Source organism: Pinus tabuliformis, chromosome 4_2 (assembly GCF_031772625.1).
Source record: "Pinus tabuliformis cultivar Carrire ecotype Pingquan chromosome 4_2, CPIR1, whole genome shotgun sequence".
Taxonomy (NCBI): Eukaryota; Viridiplantae; Streptophyta; class Pinopsida; order Pinales; family Pinaceae; genus Pinus; species Pinus tabuliformis.
The window spans coordinates 505631525-505654016 of record NC_142304.1 but is presented as its reverse complement, the minus strand read 5'-3'; the positions used below and the strand labels follow the sequence as shown (position 1 = coordinate 505654016).

At 39.8% G+C, this 22492-nt stretch overlaps 1 protein-coding gene across 3 annotated transcripts in view; it reads left to right on the top strand.

The window, feature by feature from the left end:
* The window catches only part of LOC149170216 (putative aminotransferase TAT2), a 267395-nt gene extending 246231 nt beyond the window's left edge, over positions 1-21164 (top strand). For 2 of the 3 annotated variants that reach the window (XM_089428946.1, XM_089428943.1), the window contains 4 exons: positions 18128-18187; positions 20202-20357; positions 20531-20633; positions 20746-21164. In XM_089428946.1, the coding sequence (XP_089285072.1) occupies positions 18128-18187; positions 20202-20357; positions 20531-20633; positions 20746-20882 (456 nt within the window). In that variant the 3' untranslated portion in view covers positions 20883-21164. The remainder of the gene's footprint in view (positions 1-18127; positions 18188-20201; positions 20358-20530; positions 20634-20745) is intronic. The other variant, XM_089428944.1, reaches the window with a different exon arrangement.
* The last annotated feature ends 1328 nt before the right edge of the window (positions 21165-22492 follow it).

The following is a 22492-nucleotide window of genomic DNA, read 5'->3' as shown; positions in this document are numbered from 1 at the left end:
CTACGAAGCTCCCAGACACTGTGTCAGCTTGGCTGACCTCTGCGAAGCTCCTAGACATTGCATCAGCCCCTGCCTCTCCGCGTCAGCACTGGGCCTCTCAGCGTCACCCATGCAGGCTCTCTAGTGACTGTGTAGTCTGTTGCTGCTTCTGCGTCTGCCTTTCCAACCTCTGCGCTAGTCTTCTGGTGTTGTTCTCGACTCTCTACTCCGTACTTGCTGCCTCTGGTTGTTCTCCAGACCACTAGTTCGAATTTCTCAGCTAACCCCACTCCGGAAATCGAATTGACTGGTCTCCCTCAGTGTGTTCTCCAACTAACCTTCAAGCCTCTTCTTATACTTTTCTTGTTGGTCCGTCAACGGCTGAGATTAAATCTCTAATCAACGGCTAAGATTAGATTTGGCTTGATCCATGACTTTTGGACCCTTCTAACCTAGTTTTATATTAATACCCATTAATATTTTACTTTTCCTGAGTTTAGACTTAGGAACTCCATTAAAAATATCAATTATTTTAACATCTCCCAAACCAGTTAGAATCTTCCCAAACCATTTTTGGGTCTTGGAGATCTCATGTGCTTTAGCCTTTCTCCAATTTTCATGACTAAGCACATCCGATGCTACCCCAAATCAACACTCCCTCTTAGAGAGGACTGTGCTCTAGTAATACTCCTCGCTGAGTATCACCCTGATCATTTGGCATCGGTCCCTGTGCTGATACTAGGCCTCCCTGCCTAACATCCTTTGCACTACTGCATCTGTACGACAACTCCCTCTGCATCCATGCTGCTGTTGGTCCTTCTTCCCAACACTGTATCTGCACTGCAATCTCTTCTTGCTACATTGCACCATGCTACTGCTGACTGCTATCGCACTGCAACATCACCCCCATTTCTGCGACTGAAACATATTCTTTATCATCCCCATCTTTTTCCTGAAATAATCAAACTTTGTTCTTCCAAGGGCCTTGGTGAGGATATCTGCCACTTGTTCTCTTGTAGGAGTGTAGCTCAACTGTACAACTCCTCATTGGAGACAGTCTCTGACAAAGTGACACCGGACATCAACATGCTTTGACCGATCATGAAACACTAGATTCTCAGAGAGCGTAATGCAACTCTGATGATCACACATGATCCTTGTCGCATCCATTTTTCTTCTGAATAGGTTCACAAGCAGTTTTCTAAGCCATATGGCCTCGCACAAAGCTATGCTCGCTGCCATATATTCTACCTGAGATGAGCCCAGAGCCATGGACTTCTGTTTCCTACTGCACTAGGAGGTCATTCCTAATCCAATGTTGAAATAGTACCCAGAGGTACTTTTCTGATCCAATGAACTCCCTGTCCAATCTACATCAATAAATCCACTCAATCTGATATCCTTACTCCTGGTGTACAGGAGTCCATAATCGAATGTTCCCTGTAAATACCTGAGAACATGTTTGGCTGCTGCCCAGTGCGCCCTCTTCGGTTCCACCATGAACTGAGTGAGGGTGTTGACAACGTAGCAAATGTCTGCCCTGGTATTGATCAGATACATTAGGGACCCTATGAGCTGCCTGTATAAGGTGGGATCAACATCCTTGTCTTCTGATGCTTCAATCTTCTTCCAGTTGGTGATCATTGGAGTAGCCATGGGTCTACAGCAGTGTTGTTAAAAGCGCGATTAAATCACACTTTTTTCCCTAAGCCGATTTAATCGTGCTTTTTATGGGAAAAAAGCGCCTAAAAATTTTTTTGCCGCTTTTTTCGAAAAAAGCCTGCTTTTTTCGAAAAAAGCCTGGTTTTTTGAAAAAAGTGCGTTTTTTCGAAAAAAGCCCGCTTTTTTCGTAAAAAAGCTCAGGGGTCCGTGGCAGCATGATTTATAATGAAAATTTGGATTTATTAATTATTATTTCATGATCTTTGTACAATTTGGAGTCCCAGCGACTTAATGACATGGTCTACGTCTACTACAATCTTCGATTGTGGGTGAGGCAACTTGAGAGGACACCTGATGTGGATGCCATCTCATTGGATGGGATTGACACCACTGCTGCATGGAGGGTTGAGGCCGAGAGGCCTCTCATGGATTCTACTGATGATTGGTTAGTGCAAGATGAGGGGGAGGAGGAGGAGGAGGAGGAGCAGGAGGAGGAGCAGGTGGAGAGGAGGAGCAGGAGGAGGAGGTGACACCGCCTACCTGGGCTACCACTAGGACCAGTAGAGGACGTGGTCTACCTCCTGTAGCTCATACTTCTAGTTCTTCAGCTTCTAGAGCACATCAGACTCCATTGCCATTTCCACCAGCACAGGCACCAGCATCTACATCTAGAGGGAAAGAGAAAGATGTGACATTTTCTCGCAAGAGGGGAAGAGGAAATCAATAGGATTAGACTTTCATTTTATTGTATATGAGTCTATGACATTATGACATGATTAGATACATTATCATATTTTTTGTTGATATTTTGAGGCTGAGCTGGGACTCAGGAGTCAGGACTTACTATTCAGGACATGATTCAATGCTATGTGTGATTTTAGCGCTAGAAATGATATTAAACATCTTATATATTAGTTTTCTTATCATATTTATGTGTCAATGTATTTATTTTATGTTGTAGATGGTTTAGATATTAAAAAAATTGAAAAAAAATGAATATTTTTGTACCAAACGCTTTTTTCCCGCTTTTTTCCGCTTTTTTCCCGCTTTTTCCGATTTTTTCCGCTTCATTCCCGGCGCCGATTTAATCCGGCTCGCGCTTTTAACAACATTGGTCTACAGTCCTCCATCCCGAATCTCTTCATGATTTTTGTAGCATATCTGCCTTGCCCAAGGAATATCTCTCCCTTTTGCTGCCAAACTTCCAACCCTATGAAATAATGCATCCGTCCCAAATCCTTCATATCGAATTCTGTGGCTAGATTCTTCTTGCAGTTCCCGATGAGCTTGGATGATCCTGTCAGAAAGAGATCATCCACATACAATACCAAGATTAACGTCTCATTCTCTACAACCAGATAGTAGAGATTTGGATCCGCATCACTCTTGACAAATCCCATCTTCTGCAAGTAGCCATCGATTCGATCATACCATGCTCTAGGTGTCTGTTTCAGCGCATATAGGGCTTTCTTCAACCTGCATACATGAGACTTCTTCTCGTGTGTCTCAAAGCCCTCTGGTTGTTCAATGTATACCTCTTCTTCTATTACCCTGTTCAGAAACGTTGTTTTGACATCCATCTGATGAATCTCCCACCCCATCTGTGCTACAAGAGATATCACAGTTCTAATAGATGTATACCTAACTACCAGGGCGAAGGTCTCTTCGTAGTCAATTCCTTCCTTCTGAGCATACCCCTTAGCCACAAACCTGGCTTTATATTTCTCAACATTGCCGTCTGCAGCGTATTTGATCTTGTAGATCCATCTCGAACCTACCACTAATCTGTCTTGAGGCCTTGGCACTACCTCCCATACATTATTCACCATTAAGGAGTTGTACTCCAATACCATCGCGTCTAGCCAAACTTGATGTTGAGCTGCCTCCTGGAAACTGGAAGGCTACCTATCCTAAGATATTAATGCCTGATATCTATCTGGCTGTTTTCGCTCCCTCTTATTGTTTCTTAGCGCATCGATGAAGTCCTCTACATCTCGCAGAATCTGACAAAGTTCCCTGCTAGTTCTTCCTTTACCAGCAGGTGCTTCTGTTAGCTCCTCCTCATCCTGTGAATCTTCCTGACTAGAGGAAGAATTCTTTACTTCCGATGGTTGAAGAGGTTTAACCAACGATCCTTCTTTTGACCGCTCCTCAGACGACATTTCACGAGATTTTCTAAAAATCCTGTCCTCCATGAAGTTCACATCTCGTTGAACCACTATCTTCCTACTCCCTGGAAGATAGATTTTGTATGCCTTAGCGTTCTCGCTATATCCCACTAGATATCCTTTCTCCACAGTTTGATGATGATCTAGCTTTTTCCTCTTTTCCTCGAGTACGCGACAATATGCTAAACTCCCAAATACCCTGAAATGATTGACTTCAAGCTTCTTCCCTGTGAAAACTTTCTCTGGAGTAATCTTGCCCAATGCCCGATGAAGAGTCCTATTCTGAACATAGACTATTGTATTGCATGCTTCTGCCCATAGGAATTTTGGCATATGTTGGTCATACATCATGGCCCTAGTTGCTTCTACAATATTCTTGTTCTTCCTTTCTGCTACTCCATTCTGCTCCAAATTGTAAGGAGTTGTCCACTCTCTTCCGATGCCCTCCTTAGCACAAAAATCAGTGAAGTCCTTATCGATATACTCTCCACCATTATCTGAGCGCAAAACTTTTATTTTCTTCTCAGTCAGATTCTCCACTAGAGCCTTGAAATCTTTGAATCGACAGAAAACCTCGTCCTTGGTTTTTAGAAAATAAATCCAAGTTTTCCTTGAGTGGTCATCAATGAAGGTAAGGAAGTACTCGACACCACTAAGAGCTTTAGTGGACATAGGTCCGCAGATATTTGAGTGTATCAATCCTAGTACACTCTTGGCCCTGTTTTTACTTCTAGGAAATGTTGCTTTGGCATACTTTCCTAGAGCACATCCTCTGCATACATCATCTCGTTCCATACTAAGATCCGGAACTCCTGTTACAGTGCTCTTGAGAATTCTTAGAGCCCCATGGTGCAAATGTCCCATTCTTCTGTGCCATAGTTCGTTCAAATCCTTGTCTCCATGACTGTCTATTAGTGTCGTTGGTGATTCTAGTTGTAGTCTATATAAGCTGTTACTTTTGATCCCTATCTGCACTTTCTTTTTCCAGCTCGGGTGTTTGACGTATACTTTCTCCTTGATGAAGAAGACGTCATAGGCTTTGCCTTGAAGTTGTGACATGGAAAGTAAGTTCATCCCCAATCCTCGTACATGCAGCACATTGGTAGCACAAAACTGCTCTCTCGATTCTGTTTGAAAAACTATGGTACCCCTCCCTACTGGAGTACACTTTGCCTTGTTCCCCATGGTGATCTGAAACTTCATCTTCTCCTCTCGATAATCTAAGAAAAATTCCTGGATTCCCGTCATATGCCAAGAGGCTCCACTCTCTATATACCATATCTCTGATGATGCAGAACTAGTCATACAAGCCACTTCTTCTTCTAGCCTGGAAGTCGACATAGAGAAATCAAAATCTCTTTCTCTTGTGCAATCTTCTGAAAATCGGTTCGAGTCTCCTGACGTAGATGCCTCTGCATCATGGTCTCGACCCATAATTGATTTTCCCTTCCTATCTCTGATTACTTGCTCCGATACCATGTGAAAATTCTATCACTGCAACAACTGATTTACTTTACCTACTTATTTTCCAATAAGTTATTTATGAAATTCCTTCAATAAACATTAAAATAAATTCTACTGCAGATATCACACCATAATACAGAAAAAAAAACACATGCACAAGAATTGACACAGATATTTTGGACAACAGTCCCCAGAAAAACCCAATGTGGGAAAACCGGTGCAGCAAGGGAGGATTTTATTATTCAGCAATTCTTCAGTACAACTGGGTGCTAAACTAGCTTACCCAACAGAGAGAAAAATTCTCCAGCACTTCTCCAGTCTCTACATTAGCCTAGCTGACCTCTGCGAAGCTCCCAGGCACTTTGCATTAGCCCCTACCTCTCTGCGTCAGCACTGGGCCTCCCTCTGTCACCCACGCAGGCCCTCCACTGACTGTGCAGTCTGCTGCTTCCTCCGCGTCTGCCTCTCCAACCTCTGCGCTGGTCTCCTGGTGTTGTTCCCGACTCTCTGCTCATACTTGTTGCCTTTTGTTGCTCTCCAGACCACTAGTACGAATTTCTCAGCTAACCCTGCTCCAGAAATCGAACTGACTGGTTTCCCTCAGCGTGTTCTCCAACTGACCCTCAAGCCTCCTTTTATACTTTTCCTGTTGTTCCTTGAATGGCCGAGATTACATCTCTAATCAACAACTAAGATTAGATTTGGCTTGATCCATGTTTTTTAGAACCTTCTAACCCAGTTTATATTAATACCCACTAATATTTTATTTTTCCTAAGTTTAGACGTAGGAACTCCATTAAAAATATTAATTATTTTAATATCTCCTTAACCAGGTAGAATCCGCCCAACCCATTTTTGGGTCTTGGAGATCTCATGTGCTTTAGCCTCTCCACCAATTTTCATGGCTAGAGCACATCCGATGCTACCCCAAATCAGCAAACACTGCTAGTACATGACAAAATCCGATGGAAACATTGCAATCCCCCCAATCCTGAAATCCTGAAAAACTAATAAGTTTGTTGGATTTTGAGTGAGATCTAAAATTCTACTTTCTCCATATGAAATCCGATGAGGTCAAAACCACTCTCAAACATCCTGAGTCATTTCGTGGTAATGTTAAAATATTAAGTAAAAGGATGAAAATAGAAGATAAAGGAGAATGTCACTTTTACTTCAAGAATTTAACATTTCCATGAATTTCATATCAATACTAGGGCCATAGGCTTGATTATTAGGTTGTCCTACTACAAAACTCTTGTTTCTTTGTAAAAAATTGTGCTTGGAACATCTTTGTGACAATTTTTTTGTGAAAAAACCATGGAGCGATTTTTTTTTGTGGAAGCGTGCTCCAGGAGCGATTTGAACTGGGGGGGGGTTCCCCTGAAACCATGTGTTTTTGTGCGCCCATAGCCACTTGGAGCCCCACAAGTCATTTGCTTGGAGATCAAGGGGCCACCCCCTTCATCATTGTTATTGGAGCCCTTCTATTCATTTTGGCACATGTTGGGCTTAATTTGGCCTTCCAACGACCATCCTAGCTATTGTATTATCATTTCGGCCCTCTTGAGAGGCTTCTTTTTCATATTATGGAGCTATTTGGTGGGCTTGTCACCAAAATGATGTTATTTTGCACATTATTTTTATTGTAGGGGCATTATTAGGCATAATTAGGCCATTCGAATTCCTTGGAGGATCATTTAAACATAAGAGAGGATCAGTTGATCTATCATCATCACTTGGCTTGGATTAGCTCTCTCTAAAAGAGAATTTCACATTTTTTCTTGGTTGTCTATTGGAGATCCCTTGATACATTTTGATATCTTTGGAGCTGAAATTTTCATTCTCTTGGAGCCATTCTCTGGATTTTGGATTTTGGATATATCTCTTGTTGTCTTGCAAGTATTCTTTTGAAAGATATTTGCATAAAAATGTCTAATGTGTGGAAATTATGCTACTAGCTATTGTTCTTTCATGCCCTAATTATTGAATATCATTGTAAAGGAATGTTAGATTGAAAATATGTGCATGTTGCTCATTGATAGCAAGTAGATGAATGTTCCTAGTGGAGTAGAAATTGTTTTCTTTCCATGACAATCCATAAATCTTGGGTGGTTAAATGTTAGAGAATGCTTGCTATGGCATCATTTTCTGGCCTCCTTGAAAACAATTTTGGCCGGATTTCGAATCACATAGACTCCATAGCCCAAGAACAAGGCATTGATCTGAACAAATTTGGTGATCAACCCCTCTTCCCTCTTCTTTTTCTCCTCCCAAAAATTTTGGTCTCTCACCTAGACATCCTAGCTAGGGCATCATGCGAATTTCTCTAGAGGGATGTTTTTTCATTTCCACTTGGACAAACTTTTGTGTTGTTGTCCCTTATAGAGGTTCCCCAAGTTTCACGAGTTTTCAATGGTTCATTTGTGAGAAAAGCTAAGCCCTAGCTCGGATTCTGGAAGACAACCTTTAGCATTATAGTGAGACTTGTTAAGGGTTACATTCAATCAAGGCTTGATCGATTTTAACCCTTTCTTTGTTCTAGCTTGACTTAGGGTCCTCCTTGGAGGTATCTCTTTCATGGTAAGCCTTAAAACCCTAAGCCTAGTTAGGGCACCCCTAGGTCTCTCTTGTGGTCCCATTCATTATATGGTCTTATCTCACAGAACCTTAAGAGAGGTCTTATTCCCCTAGGAATCCTTGATCTGGGTGTATCCCTGTTTCTTTGAATATCCCTCTTCCCTAGGTCTAGGCTTCCTCCCATAAGCCTTTCTTGGAGAGCCCTTCATCTTGCTTTTGAAGCAAGCGGGCCATTATTTGAGCCTCTCCTTTGAATGGACTTTAAAAATCACATGGTACATTATCATCGATCTCACCTTTCTAGTTATTTGCTTCGTATCGGGACTCCTACCATCAGTGAAAGTTCGTAAAGAATAGGGGACATTGACTGAGGTGACAATGGGTCCTTGTCCCGTTGTTTCCATTTGGTTTAGTGGTTGTCCCTTAGGTACCCTTCCTAGGACCCCTGCTAGATTGAGCGGTGATAGGCAACAGAACCACACATTCGGGGCTCCAACTTTGACACGACATATCTCCTCAGCCAAGAGGAGTTATGAGTCAAGCCAGCTACTGTTAGAAACAACATGGCGAGTACTATCATAGTATCAATCGATGATGGACTTGCTTGCAATTTCATTGATCTTTCATTCAAATTCTTCATCAAATGCAGGGCTTCTTCTAGCTGCTGCTTGGGTTGACATCAATGCCAACCAAATTCCAACAAATACAATGTGGAAGTGTTAAAGCAACTCCTAGATGATGGTGAAAGTAAGAGAAAAAAAAGTGGAAAGAGTGCGGCATAAACAAGTGTTTAGCTAAGCGAATCACTAACTATAACCAAAAGCTATATAATAATGGTATAAGTGCAGTGATACAGTGGGATAGTCCAAAACTGGAAGGAAATTTTTGCTTTCAGTCGGAGAGAAATGGAGATGGAGATGATGTCAAGGTCTCCTGATCTTGATGACCAAGGATGAGGTTTGGGGTTGGGGTCTGTGCTTGGGTACTAGCTCACTTGAAATTTTGAAAGTTGTAATTATGCTGCATTGGGTAATTAGACTGCATACTTTCATGTCCATCTCTTTCCTTTCATGCAAATATTTAACTATATCACCAAATGAAATGAGGATAATAAGCCTTGAATTATTTCCTTTCCCTTGTTAATTCCACTTGTTATTTTACTTGCTGATGTAATGAACCTAATCGAGACACATTTAAACCTAATAACAGTAATAGTTGTAGGTATGTTAAACAACTAATTTCTTAAGCAGTTTAACGGCTTCCTCTTCCTTACCTTCTCCCATTATCTTAGTTTTGCCGATTGCTCCTAAAAAGCAAGGGGAAACTCTACTGTCCTTCCTATTACTCAAGCTTAAACCCCTCCTCTTTGTGATAATGTGGTACCTCAAGGCTCAAACTATCACATTAGAATAATGTCAATGGGTTATGTAGGTGTACCTACAAAATACTAACGTATGTACATATACAGAATATGTTGGAAAGCTGCTTGAAATTGACTAGTCCATTACTCTTATTTATTATTGTCAACATGATGAACCTTTTACTTGGTGTTTGTATGAGTAGAGGTTCATCATGTTCCTTATAAAGGTGGCAATCTTGGATTATATGGGAACGGTCTTGGTATTCTTAGCCTTTAGGGACTGATATCATCAACGTTCTTATACATACAGCAGCATTGTTTGTATTTCCCTTGGTTTGATTGGAGCAACAAAAATAATTGTGGAACCTCGATATGGAGCCAATTCATGGAGTACAATAATTCTAAAGGCATTACAACAGGCACTCAGTATTCTGTATATTCTTATGATTTTTGTAACACACTAAGCGTTATGATCATGGAATTCATCTGGATATCCTCTTTACTGATGCCACATGCAGGAAGAAGCCTACTAGCACACATGGAGACTTTAATCTATGATTTGAATTATTATCAATAGAGATTGTTATATGAACTAGTTAAGTGCAACTGTTAATGCCTAATATCCTTGTACCTACTTTACAGGCATATTGATGACCTTTTCAAACGAGGAGAAAACTGTACTAATATATATATATACATAATGGAAATTTAATTATGTCAAGGCAGATATAGTTGGCAATCATATCTATGGTACTTTGTGATATTCTTATATATATATATATACATTCATATACACACACATGGGCACTCTAGTATCAATAAAGAGCCTGCTGTCAGCATAAGAGTGCTTCTATATTCCATGTGTTGGCATTATGATTCAGGTGTTGTCCTTGATGGCAAACTCATTCAGGTGGTAAATCAAGAAGGACGCAGGAAATATGTTCAGCAAGTGCGTCCCCGCAGGTATACCATACAGAACCCGCGTCCAGGGACGCAGTCCAGCCGTTCAGGAGGTGCGTCCGCCCAGTGCACACATTTCAAGGCAGAGAAAAGCACGTGGGGGTTTCTTGTGTGGTATCTAGCCGACGGTTTTGTGTTTCTATGGTGTCGGCTCGTAGTATTGTTCCACGCTTTGGGGAGAAGCTTGCCTATATAAAGCAAAGGAGTTCATTTGGATTAAGCATCATCTTGGTTGAACATCTCTTGGTGAGATCTAGTCCAAATCTATAAGGGCAAATCTTCTAATGGACTACGATCTATATGGCGCATGATCAGATCTGTGGATCTGAGTGTTTGGGTTGGTTCTGAAGTCCTCTTATCTTCTATATCTGAAGGGACGCAGATTCAGTGAAGGAAAAGTGCGCCGGGACGCAGTACAGTAAAGACTCAGGTGCGTCTCTGAAGCGAAAGACGCGGCGCGATAGTGTTTCTGGGAGCGTCGGTCGCAGAAAAGCAAAAAGGAACAGTGCGTCTGCACGCAGAACAGCATAAGGTATACTGCGTCCAGTCGCAGGCCGCAGAAAGAAAATATGCGTCCCTGTCTTAAGATGATCTGTTGACTGTATATTTCTGTTCATAAGGTGTTCTGGGTTGTTTATGTAATTACTGATCTGATATCTGTAGTAGACTGTATCTGTTGTATACTTGTTGATCATTTGATTCTTCATGAAAAGAAGTAGGGGGTTGTAGCTCCCTTCCAGGAGAAACTGGAAAACGAGAAAGAGTTGTAGCTCTTTGCAGGTTGCAGCCTGCGTGCTGGTAAAGGACTGCACCAGTACAAAATCATTGTAAAAAGAATTTCTTGAAAGAAGATAGAGACATATTGCAGCAGGTGGTTTTTCTCCCGCATTGGGTTTCCACCTTACATCTTGTGTTCTTTGGTGTGACTGTCTATTTTCTTTATTCATGCTCATTGTTTTATGGTACTGATATGCAAGAATATTTCAAAAGATCAAATAAGGAAGATTTGGTAAATTGCTAGATAATACTGATTCACCCCCCCTCTCAGTATTATTTCCAACAATTGGTATCAGAGCAGGTCCTTCAGAAAAGCTTGATCGCTTGAAGGTAGATCGTTCATCATGAGCAACTACGAGAGAGAAGCATCAATCAGGCCACCCGTCTTCGATGGGACAAACTTCAATTATTGGAAGGTAAGAGTTACTGCATATCTTCAATCTCTTGGTACAGAAGTTTGGAACATTGTAGAATCAGGCTATGCCTTTCCTTCAGCTACTCCTACAGATCCAGCTGAGAAAAAGCAGTATGAAACAAATGCAAAAGCAGTCAGTACTCTATTAGGAAGTATATCTCAAACAGAGTTCATGAAGGTCATGCACTTCAAATCAGCAAAAGAGATATGGGACAAAATGATCACTAGCTATGAAGGAGATGAACAGGTAAAAGAAGCTAAACTTCAAACTCTCAGGATTCAATATGAGACTCTCAAGATGTATAATGATGAAAGTGTGGCTAATTATTTTCTTCGGGTAGATGAGATTGTTAATTGTATGAAAAATTTGGGTGAAGAAATAAAAGAGACTATAGCAGTTCAAAAGATTCTAAGATCTTTATCCCCCAAGTTTGAATCTAAAGTTTCTGCAGTAGAAGAAAAGGAAAATCTCCGTGTTCTCACTATGTCTCAGCTGCATGGAATTCTAACTGCTTATGAAATGAGAAAGGGAGGTCCATCAGACAGAAGGGAAGCTGCTTTTAAAGCATCAGGCAAAGAAGATCACTATGAAGCAAGTCATGTTCCAGAAGAAGAGGAAGAAGAATCAAATTTTGTCAGAAATCTTCAAAGGGGTTCTGGAAGGTTCAGAGGTAAGCTACCTTTCAAATGTTTTGCTTGTGGAAGAGTAGGTCATTATGCTGCAAAATGCTCTTATAAGGATAAAGGAAAGGAACCAGTTAGATGGAACAAGAAACAGAGTGCAAATAAGAAAAGCTACTACACCCATGAAGATAGTGATGGCTTATCAAACAGTGATGAAGATGAACAAGGTAACAAATATAGATTGTTAATGGCATTTGAAGATGATGATTATGAGGATGCTGTAGATGTGGATAACCTTTATGATGAAATTACTAGACTCAAGAGATGTATAGAAGAAAAGAACATGATTATTGATACTCTACAATTTCAGATTGATGAAAAGGAAAAACATCTTGAAAAATTAGAAGGTGAAATTGTTGGTCTTAGAAAAGAAATTGAGAAAACAAAAACTATTAATCTCAAGTTTGTCAAAGGATCTGAAACGTTGAATGAGATTATCAGTGTGCAGCGGTCTCCACTAAATAAGACAGGTCTGGGCTATAATGGAGAAACTTCTCAAGCATCCACTTCAAAAAGTTATCTTGATGCAGCAAGAAGAAATGAGCAAGAGCACAAGGAAGATCATCAGGTAAAGCAGGGACAAACGTCAAACAGAAACTATCAGGGGCAATCCAGCTTAAGGGTGAACAAAAGCCACAACCAGCCACAGGTAAAATCTTCCCAATTTGGTTCAAAAATAGATGAAAATAGAAATTACAATCAGTTGGCTGGTAGATTCAATAATCGCAGAAACTTCTTCAATGGACAATGCTTTTCTTGCCATAACTTTGGTCACAAAGCAGCTCAATGTGTTGCGTATAAAACAATCATGACTAGGGAAGCTCAAAAACAAAGAAGTATGACAGGGATTACAAAAAGGACCTATAACAATTTTTCAGCTCTTGAAAATGAAGTTGAATGCTCTATTTGCAATAATTTTGGACATGAAGATTTTGAATGCAGAAGCAGGTTTCCGGAAAGAAAGGTACAAGAACAAAAAAGGGAACAAACCTCAGGCACCAAAACATGGAAAATAAAGGAACCTCAAACAGAAAGATGTGGGATAGCATTCTATGCAGAAGGACAAGAAAATCTATGGTACATTGACAGTGGATGTTCAAAGCATATGACAGGTGATAAAGAAAAACTTGAATCTTATTCTAATTTAGAAAAGGGAAAGAAAGTCTCTTTTGGAAATGATACTCCTGCAACTATAAAAGGAAAAGGTATTGCTCCTTTAAAAGAAGATGTTAAGGCTGGAAATGTTTTGTTTGTTGATGGACTAAAGCATAATCTTCTAAGTGTAAGCCAGATGTGTGATCAAAGAACCGAGGTTATATTCAGATCAAATGGATGTCTTGTTCGTGATCTTGATACAGGTAAAACAGTTCTCAAAGGAAAAAGAACTCCAAATAATCTATACATATTTGATGAAGGACAACAACAATGCTATCTAAGCAAGGATGAAGAGCACTGGTTATGGCATCGAAGGTTGGGACATCTAAGCTTCTCACAAATAAGGAAAGCTTGCAAATATCAGGCAGTTCGCGATCTTCCAGATATCAAAATTCCTGACAACACCATATGCAGATCATGTCAGTTTGGAAAACAGACCAGAACTAACTTTCCAGAGAAAGAAGGATCAGCCAGCATGCCTCTTGAGCTAGTACATACAGATGTATGTGGACCATTCAGAAAAAGAACACCTAGAGGAGAGGAATACTTGATATTATTTATTGACGATTTCTCCAGGTTTGTTTGGTTAGGACTTATGAAGCACAAAGATGAAGCTTTCGAAAAATTCAAATCCTTCAAAGCTTTGGTTGAAAATGAATCAGGTCACAAGATTAAGTGCCTCAGATCCGACAGAGGTGGAGAATTTACTTCAAATGAATTTTTCGATTTTGTGATGAACATGGGATAAGGAGAGAATTTTCTACAGCTAGAACTCCTCAGCAAAATGGAGTAGTGGAAAGAATGAACAGAACAATCCAGCAAATGGCTCGTGCTATGCTTGATGAATCAGGAACTCCCGCAACCTTCTGGGGTGAAGCTGCACATGCGGCAGTTATTATTCTCAACAAGACAAATGTCCGAGTGAACAGCACTCAAACTCCTCATGAGCTCTGGAGTGGTAAAACTCCTTCGGTAAAGCACTTCAAAATCTTTGGGAGCAAATGCTATATCAAGAATACTAAGGAGCAGCTTGGCAAACTTGATCCTAGAGCAGATGAAGGAATTCTTCTTGGCTACTCTCCACATAGCAAAGCATACAAATGCTACAATAAAAGACTTGGCAGAATTGTTGACAGCATTGATGTAGTGGTTGATGAGAAGGGATACATTCCTAGGCAAATACATCGTGAAGACATTGAAGAAGATGAAAGCTACCCTCAAAGACAGAATGATGAAGAAGAAGAACCGCAAGAACAATCTCAAGAAGGACCTCACGAAGAAGCAGAAGAAAGAACAAGAATAGAAGAAAAGACTCCATCCAGATATGTTCAAAAGAACCATCCAGAATCTCAGATCATGGGACAAAAAGAAGCAGGTATACAAACTAGAAGAACAGTTGCAGAAGCTTCAAGTTATTTGGCATTACTCTCCTCTACTGAACCACAAAACGTGAAAGAGGCATGCAAAGATGAATGTTGGGTGAAAGCAATGGATGAAGAACTTGAGCAAATCGAAAAGAACAACACTTGGGAGCTGGTTCCTAGACCAAAGGATAAGAATGTTATCGGAACAAAATGGGTTTTCAAAAATAAATTGAATGAAAATGGAGAAGTAATTAGAAACAAAGCCAGACTTGTTTGTAAAGGGTATGCACAGCAAGAAGGAATAGACTTTGAAGAAACTTTTGCTCCTGTTGCAAGACTTGAGGCCATCCGAATGTTTCTTGCTCTCTCAAGTTGTCAGAACTTCAAAGTATTTCAAATGGATGTGAAATCAGCCTTTCTGAATGGAGACTTGGATGAAGAAGTGTACATTGAACAGCCAGATGGTTTCATTCTTGGAAACGATCCAAATCTTGTATGCCGATTAAAAAAGGATCTCTATGGTCTCAAACAAGCTCCAAGGGCTTGGTACTACCGGTTGGACAAATATCTTCATCAACAAGGTTTTTCAAAAGGTTCAGCAGATAGCAATCTTTATATAAAAGTTGAAAATGACAAATTACTAATACTTGTTGTGTATGTAGATGACATTATTTTTGGCAGTAATGAAGAAGCTATGAGTCAAAGCTTTGCCTCGGTCATGCAGAAAGAATTTGAGATGTCCTTGCTAGGAGAACTGACATACTTCCTTGGTTTGCAAATCCAACAAAAGAAAGGAGGAATCCTTTTATCTCAAACCAAGTATCTCAAGCAGATTTTGAAGAAATATGGCATGGAAGATGCAAAACCAGTATGTACACCCATGGTCACAGGATGTAGTCTCAGTGCAAATGACGAATCTGCAGCAGTACATCAACCAACCTACAGATCTATGATTGGAAGTCTACTATATTTGACAGGTACCCGACCAGACATCATGCATGCAGTTGGAATAGTTGGAAGGTTTCAGGCAAATCCAAAGGAGACTCATCTTCAAGCAGTGAAGAGAATCTTCAAATATCTTCAAGGGACTCAAAATTATGGCCTATGGTATCCTAGAGATACAGATCTCACTCTTCATGCTTATACAGATGCAGATTGGGCCGGAAGCGTGGATGACAGGAAAAGCACAAGTGGTGGTGCATTCTTTATGGGTCCCAGACTGGTATCTTGGTTCAGCAAGAAACAGAGTTCAATTGCCTTGTCTACAGCTGAAGCGGAATATGTTGCTGCTGCATCTTGTTGCACCCAACTTCTTTGGATGATGCAGACTTTGCAGGATTATCAAATCACTTGTACACCTCCTATTCCTATCTTATGTGACAACACAAGTGCAATCAGCATCTCAAAGAATCCGGTTATGCATTCAAAAACCAAGCACATACCAATCGAGTACCATTTTCTCCGGGAACAAGTACTTGAACAGAAGGTCAAGTTGGAGTATGTTCCTTCTAAGGAACAAGTTGCTGATATTTTCACCAAACCATTGCCCAGGGACACTTTTGAATACCTCAGGCAAAAGCTGGGGGTTGTTGATGCATCATCTCACTGTTGATCATCTTCCTATTGATGGTATAGGCTCAGGGGGAGCACATAATGCATTGTTGGCATTATGGAGAAGGAGATCTTGGAAATAGCTGCAATATGTCTCTGTCTCCTTCATGATGGATTTCTGGTTACAGATCTGGAGAAGCATGAGCATAGGGGGAGCATACCCTTTGCCCTTGATGTCAAAGGGGGAGAATGATGAAGCTGAAGATTATGTAAGGTGAAGATTATGTGGTTGCCATCAAGTCCAAAGGGGGAGTTTGTTGGCATTATGATTCAGGTGTTGTCCTTGATGGCAAACTCATTCAGGTGGTAAATCAAGAAGGACGCAGGAAATATGTTCAGCAAGTGCGTCCCCGCAGGTATACCATACAGAACCCACGTCCAGGGACGCAGTCCAGCCGTTCAGGAGGTGCGTCCGCCCAGTGCACACATTTCAAGGCAGAGAAAAGCACGTGGGGGTTTCTTGTGTGGTATCTAGCCGACGGTTTTGTGTTTCTATGGTGTCGGCTCGTAGTATTGTTCCACGCTTTGGGGAGAAGCTTGCCTATATAAAGCAAAGGAGTTCATTTGGATTAAGCATCATCTTGGTTGAACATCTCTTGGTGAGATCTAGTCCAAATCTATAAGGGCAAATCTTCTAATGGACTACGATCTATATGGCGCATGATCAGATCTGTGGATCTGAGTGTTTGGGTTGGTTCTGAAGTCCTCTTATCTTCTATATCTGAAGGGACGCAGATTCAGTGAAGGAAAAGTGCGCCGGGACGCAGTACAGTAAAGACTCAGGTGCGTCTCTGAAGCGAAAGACGCGGCGCGATAGTGTTTCTGGGAGCGTCGGTCGCAGAAAAGCAAAAAGGAACAGTGCGTCTGCATGCAGAACAGCATAAGGTATACTGCGTCCAGTCGCAGGCCGCAGAAAGAAAATATGCGTCCCTGTCTTAAGATGATCTGTTGACTGTATATTTCTGTTCATAAGGTGTTCTGGGTTGTTTATGTAATTACTGATCTGATATCTGTAGTAGACTGTATCTGTTGTATACTTGTTGATCATTTGATTCTTCATGAAAAGAAGTAGGGGGTTGTAGCTCCCTTCCAGGAGAAACTGGAAAACGAGAAAGAGTTGTAGCTCTTTGCAGGTTGCAGCCTGCGTGCTGGTAAAGGACTGCACCAGTACAAAATCATTGTAAAAAGAATTTCTTGAAAGAAGATAGAGACATATTGCAGCAGGTGGTTTTTCTCCCGCATTGGGTTTCCACCTTACATCTTGTGTTCTTTGGTGTGACTGTTTATTTTCTTTATTCATGCTCATTGTTTTATGGTACTGATATGCAAGAATATTTCAAAAGATCAAATAAGGAAGATTTGGTAAATTGCTAGATAATACTGATTCACCCCCCCTCTCAGTATTATTTCCAACACCATGTTCATACAATTTTCATATATAAGCCCTTCCTAGTATTCTTACGAGTTATATAAAAGGAATCCACTGGGAAAGACAATTTCATGCAACCATTTTGAAAGATAATACATGCTGGCGAGTGTGAAATGGAAAACAGATACATCAGCCTGTAATCTAACAACCCTGAACCTAAGCCTTAAGATGTAAAGGCCCTTCCTTGAAACTGACATCCCATTGTATGCTGGTTTTCCATGGCAGGTATCTATTTAAGCAGTTGTCCAGGTTGTCGGTGGTAGTCTATTACAATATTCTTTTCCAAAAAGGAACTTTCTTGAGCAGTGCTTCATTAACAATAACATATTAGAATAGAATAGATATGAGATAATTGGAAGAGACATGACTATAGAAGGGTTTCTGATGTTGTTTTTTAAGATATATTTGCAAAGTTTTGCATGGATAAGGGATAAACTCTCGAGTTACCTCCAGTATGAAATTTGCGAACAAATAGTCTTCTTTCTAGGTTTTAAATTACTTATGGATTTCGCTTTGGTGCAGATAATAGAAGGCATTAGGAATCTTTTGAATGTGGTTGTCGATCCGGCTACATTTGCACAGGTGATTTATATAAACGTTTCCTTATTTTCTGGTCATATCAACCGCTGATTTTATTTTACGGTTTAGCCAAATCTCTTCGATGTTTTTTGCTTCATCACACGGATACTAAATGATTGGCACAATCACCTTAAAAATCTCAAATGCTTTTCTGGGTTTCTTTAGATGACTCTAATAGATTTGGGATTGAACTACTATATGAGATAACTTTGATCTTTTATAGAAAATTCACAGGTTGAAAAATAAACTCCACCATCTTTCCCAGACTATAGTTGGTATAATTGATTGACATTGGTTAATTGATCTTTTCAGATTTATTTTTTAATTTTGACATAATAATAATAATATCTAATTTTAGTGTTACTAGTAAAAAACAATGTGATTTTAATATTTTTGTTTGTGGAACAAGGAACCCCTTCTACTCAGTGATTTGACTACTTGGTCTATGTAGGTGTACATACCCATACCCTATCCCCTTCAGATTCTAACCTATAACCTTCAAAGTTCAAAGAGGAAATGCATGTTGCCTTTTCTTTTTAAGAATGAGGAACTTATTACAATTGACAGGTGTCATAGAATCTTCTTCACCTCAAACCTCAACCTGTACCATACAACCTTGATAGCAGGCTTAAGGGAAGCACGATGGGAATGCTCAGATCGGGAGACGAGCAACCTTCCATTAGGTGGCCAGGTTGGTAACCAGAACTGTATTTAACTGCTGTCCACAGTAATGACACTAGTCTCATGTCAGAGATGTAGGAAACACATGCTTTTAATGGTTAAACCCACTCCAATTATACTTAAATTTAATAACTAAAAAACATACAAGGAAAAATGCAGCTATAAATATCTGAATTTACTGATACAAAAACCTGAAAGCCCATAACACGAAAGACTAGAATCATGTACATACAAATAAGTTGTCCTGGTGTTCCCAACAAGTTGTATCTTGTTAAATCACATTAAACCACCAATGGTGTCATCATTTATCTGTTGCCATAGGAACTTTACATGCAAAAACTGGTCTGTTGTCCTAGTCATAGGGACAGTCCCTGTCAATTTAACCATACTAATTCACGTGAGGACCCCAGTTGGCAACTCTTGCAAGTTTTATGGCACTCATAGTTTGAAGTTTGAACTCCATATGTTTAATCTGTTCTCTACAACATTCAGTTTAAACATTGCTTATATGCCCTTGTATATATGGACCTTCTTTGCATTAATTTCCTCTGACATTAACCAGTAATTTCCTATGTTGGAAACTAGAAATCTGAATCCTGACTTGAATCCATAAAAATGAAATTGCCATTAGCCTGAAGTAGTAGTCTAGGATTTTTTTACATCTATTATATGCTCCATAACCAGTCAGATAAACGTTGCAGCAACTCTGCAAGGAACTTGGCAAGTTTTCATGGAGAATTTACTAGGTAAATGAGTGATTCGTAGACTGGTATCTAGCATGAAATTACGAGGCTGTACATGGAGATGCAAATAAAGTACTTATGAATGAAAGATACCCAAACACACACAATTGCACAACTGTAGGAAATTGGAGAAAGTACTATTCTCCTTTTAAGTTTAATAGGAATAGGTCTGTGATCATGCCAGGTAGAGAGAGACTATGCGTCAAAAACTTGCAGTTCCTTCTGCATTTTGATCTGAACAAAATTTCTGCCCCAATGTAGCTCGGGGTAGGTGAGGATGTCTGTTAGTAACAGTTTTCTACTGATTTTATTTTCAAGTTGGAATTCATTAGCTGGTAGGAACATTTTGAATGGATTCTTACCTTCCCACACTGTTGGAAAAGTATGTCATTTAGAAAACCATGAAATTGTCAATTTAAATGTGTAATCGACTTTATTTTTCCAAAGAAAATAGAGCTTAATCTTGCCTCTAGCGGTGGCTTTCTTCTTTTTTATGATTTTGTGATTGGCTATCTGTTAATCACTGCTTATGTTTAAATTTTTGCTAATGGCTCCTAATGCAAATAATTCGAGTCTTTTTTCTGTCTATGCAGGCTGCGCTTCCAAATATCCTGAAAAAGACAACACGAGAATTTTATGAACAGGCATTGCAAACACTTTGTCAAGCAGCTGACATATGCTATAATCGTGCTCAGAAACTTGACGTTCTCTATTGTCTGTCTAAACCTCAGGGTTCTATGTTTTTGATGGTAAAGAACTTAGAAAACATCTCCAATATTTATGTTGATGGTTTTGCATTATACAAGAAAAAATTGTTTTTGAGTTAGGAGACAAGCTAAAATCAGAGATCTATTGTAAATATGAAGCTTGATCAATGCATGAAGCAGATCCTATTATTCTAAGTAGTTATTATTTGGAACAGATCAAGATAAATATTCCTTGCTTTGAAGACATAAATGAGGATGTTGAATTTTGTGGGAAACTTGCAAAAGAAGAATCAGTTATAGTTTTACCAGGTACCAAATGTATGTTTTGGCATGTAATTTCTACATACCCATCCTTTTAATGCACCATGCATGGATCTTTTGGTGTACATGCAAGCGACATCATCTGTAATTGACTTGTTTTGTTATACAGGGTCACTGCTTGGAATGAAGAATTGGATACGCGTGTCTTTCGCAGTCTCCCCTTGTTTGTTGGAAGAGGCGTGGGATCGAATAGAATCCTTCTGCAAACGACATGCCAAGAATACACAGATTATTCAGATGAATTAAGTGTAAATACAATGTTGGGAGACGCTTCAAAATATAGGGTACTTGTTACAGATTCTGATCATTCTGACTACATATTTATGAACTTGTATTGTTTATTATCCGTAGGTAGGAGAGATTAATGGTTTTTGTTGCATTTAGTGCAACTGATCTTATGGGTCAAAAATTCTGAATTTTCAACCCAATGAGTATATTATAGATGAACAGTTCTGTAATCTTCTTGCAACATGTATTTAATTTGGTGGGGGATTTATAGTCGTAGATTCCAGATGAACAATTCTTTGATCTTTTTGCACACATATACTCAATTTTGCAGGGGACCTATAGTTTTAGAAGCTATTTCAAGATACCATAAAATAGGACAAGCAAGCATAATCATCTTGTAACCAATCAACCATTATGTTAATATGGGGTACTCTTTTTGAGGATATCTGTTGGCATTAGGATTATGGTTTATTGGGGGCATGAATATTTTAGTATATTGGGGGCATATGGATTATGGTATTGGGCCTTATATATTGCTGCAACCCAGTCATCACAACCAATGTGGGATAGAAGGGAAGGATATTTTAGAGACATAAAAGCTATTCCAAGAGGCCATAGTATATGTGTATCCCATTGTTTATTAGTTCTATTTTTATTCATACAAACATGCCACATAATGGAAGAAGCTGAAAGTCAAGCAAGCAAAATAATCACTTCACAACCAATCAGACATTATGTTAGTAGTGGGGCAACTACCTTTGTGGAGATCCCCATTGGTATAAGGATCATGCATAACGCACAAGACACAAAGAGAAGGGAGGGGAAGGCCAAGCATGCAAGGATAATCACCTTGCAACCAATCGATCATTATATTATTAGGAGGGCACCACTTCTATTGATGCCTCTAAAGATGGATTGTTAATATGTGTAGCATATTTTGTTAGAACTATCCATCAATGTTATATTGGCCTGAATTGCAATTTTGTTTTTGGCATTATTGTATCAAGAGAAAAAGAAAATTGGGTGCTACATTCACCTTGGTTCATCTATAATGGTTAGAGAATTCACAGTGTTTTTCTTGTGGGTGGAGGACAATAGTAGAACACCCACACACACATATTCTAAGGAAAATGTCCTCGAGAAACCTTCCACATGCTTTTTCGTATTTTGTAAATGGTACTTGAGTAAATGTCATTGGAGTACATGTACTTCTAACCTGAAGGGTCTATATTGGTCTATATGTGTGTGTGTGTGTTTGTGTCACTACATGAGGAAACCTTTGGTGTCATGGGGCTAAATTTTTCATTGTGCTTGAGCATCCCATACCACTCAAGAAACGTAATCTCCATGCAGCATGGGCATGAACTTGCTAGTTGGACATGACCATCAACCACTTATATCACCTGAAGTACACCTGATCAACATGTCCTAACTGAACCCAAGACAAACACCTTAAGCCATGTGGAAGGACAAAGTGCTTGTTTCACCATATGCAATGCTACTCCATTGCCACCTAACCGTAGACAATGTTGCATCGTTATCTCCCTTGAGCCAGCGATACTCAAACATATTAATGCCCAATGGGAGACTATGTTGTCATCCATCTAGGCCAACACAGGATAGTCCTT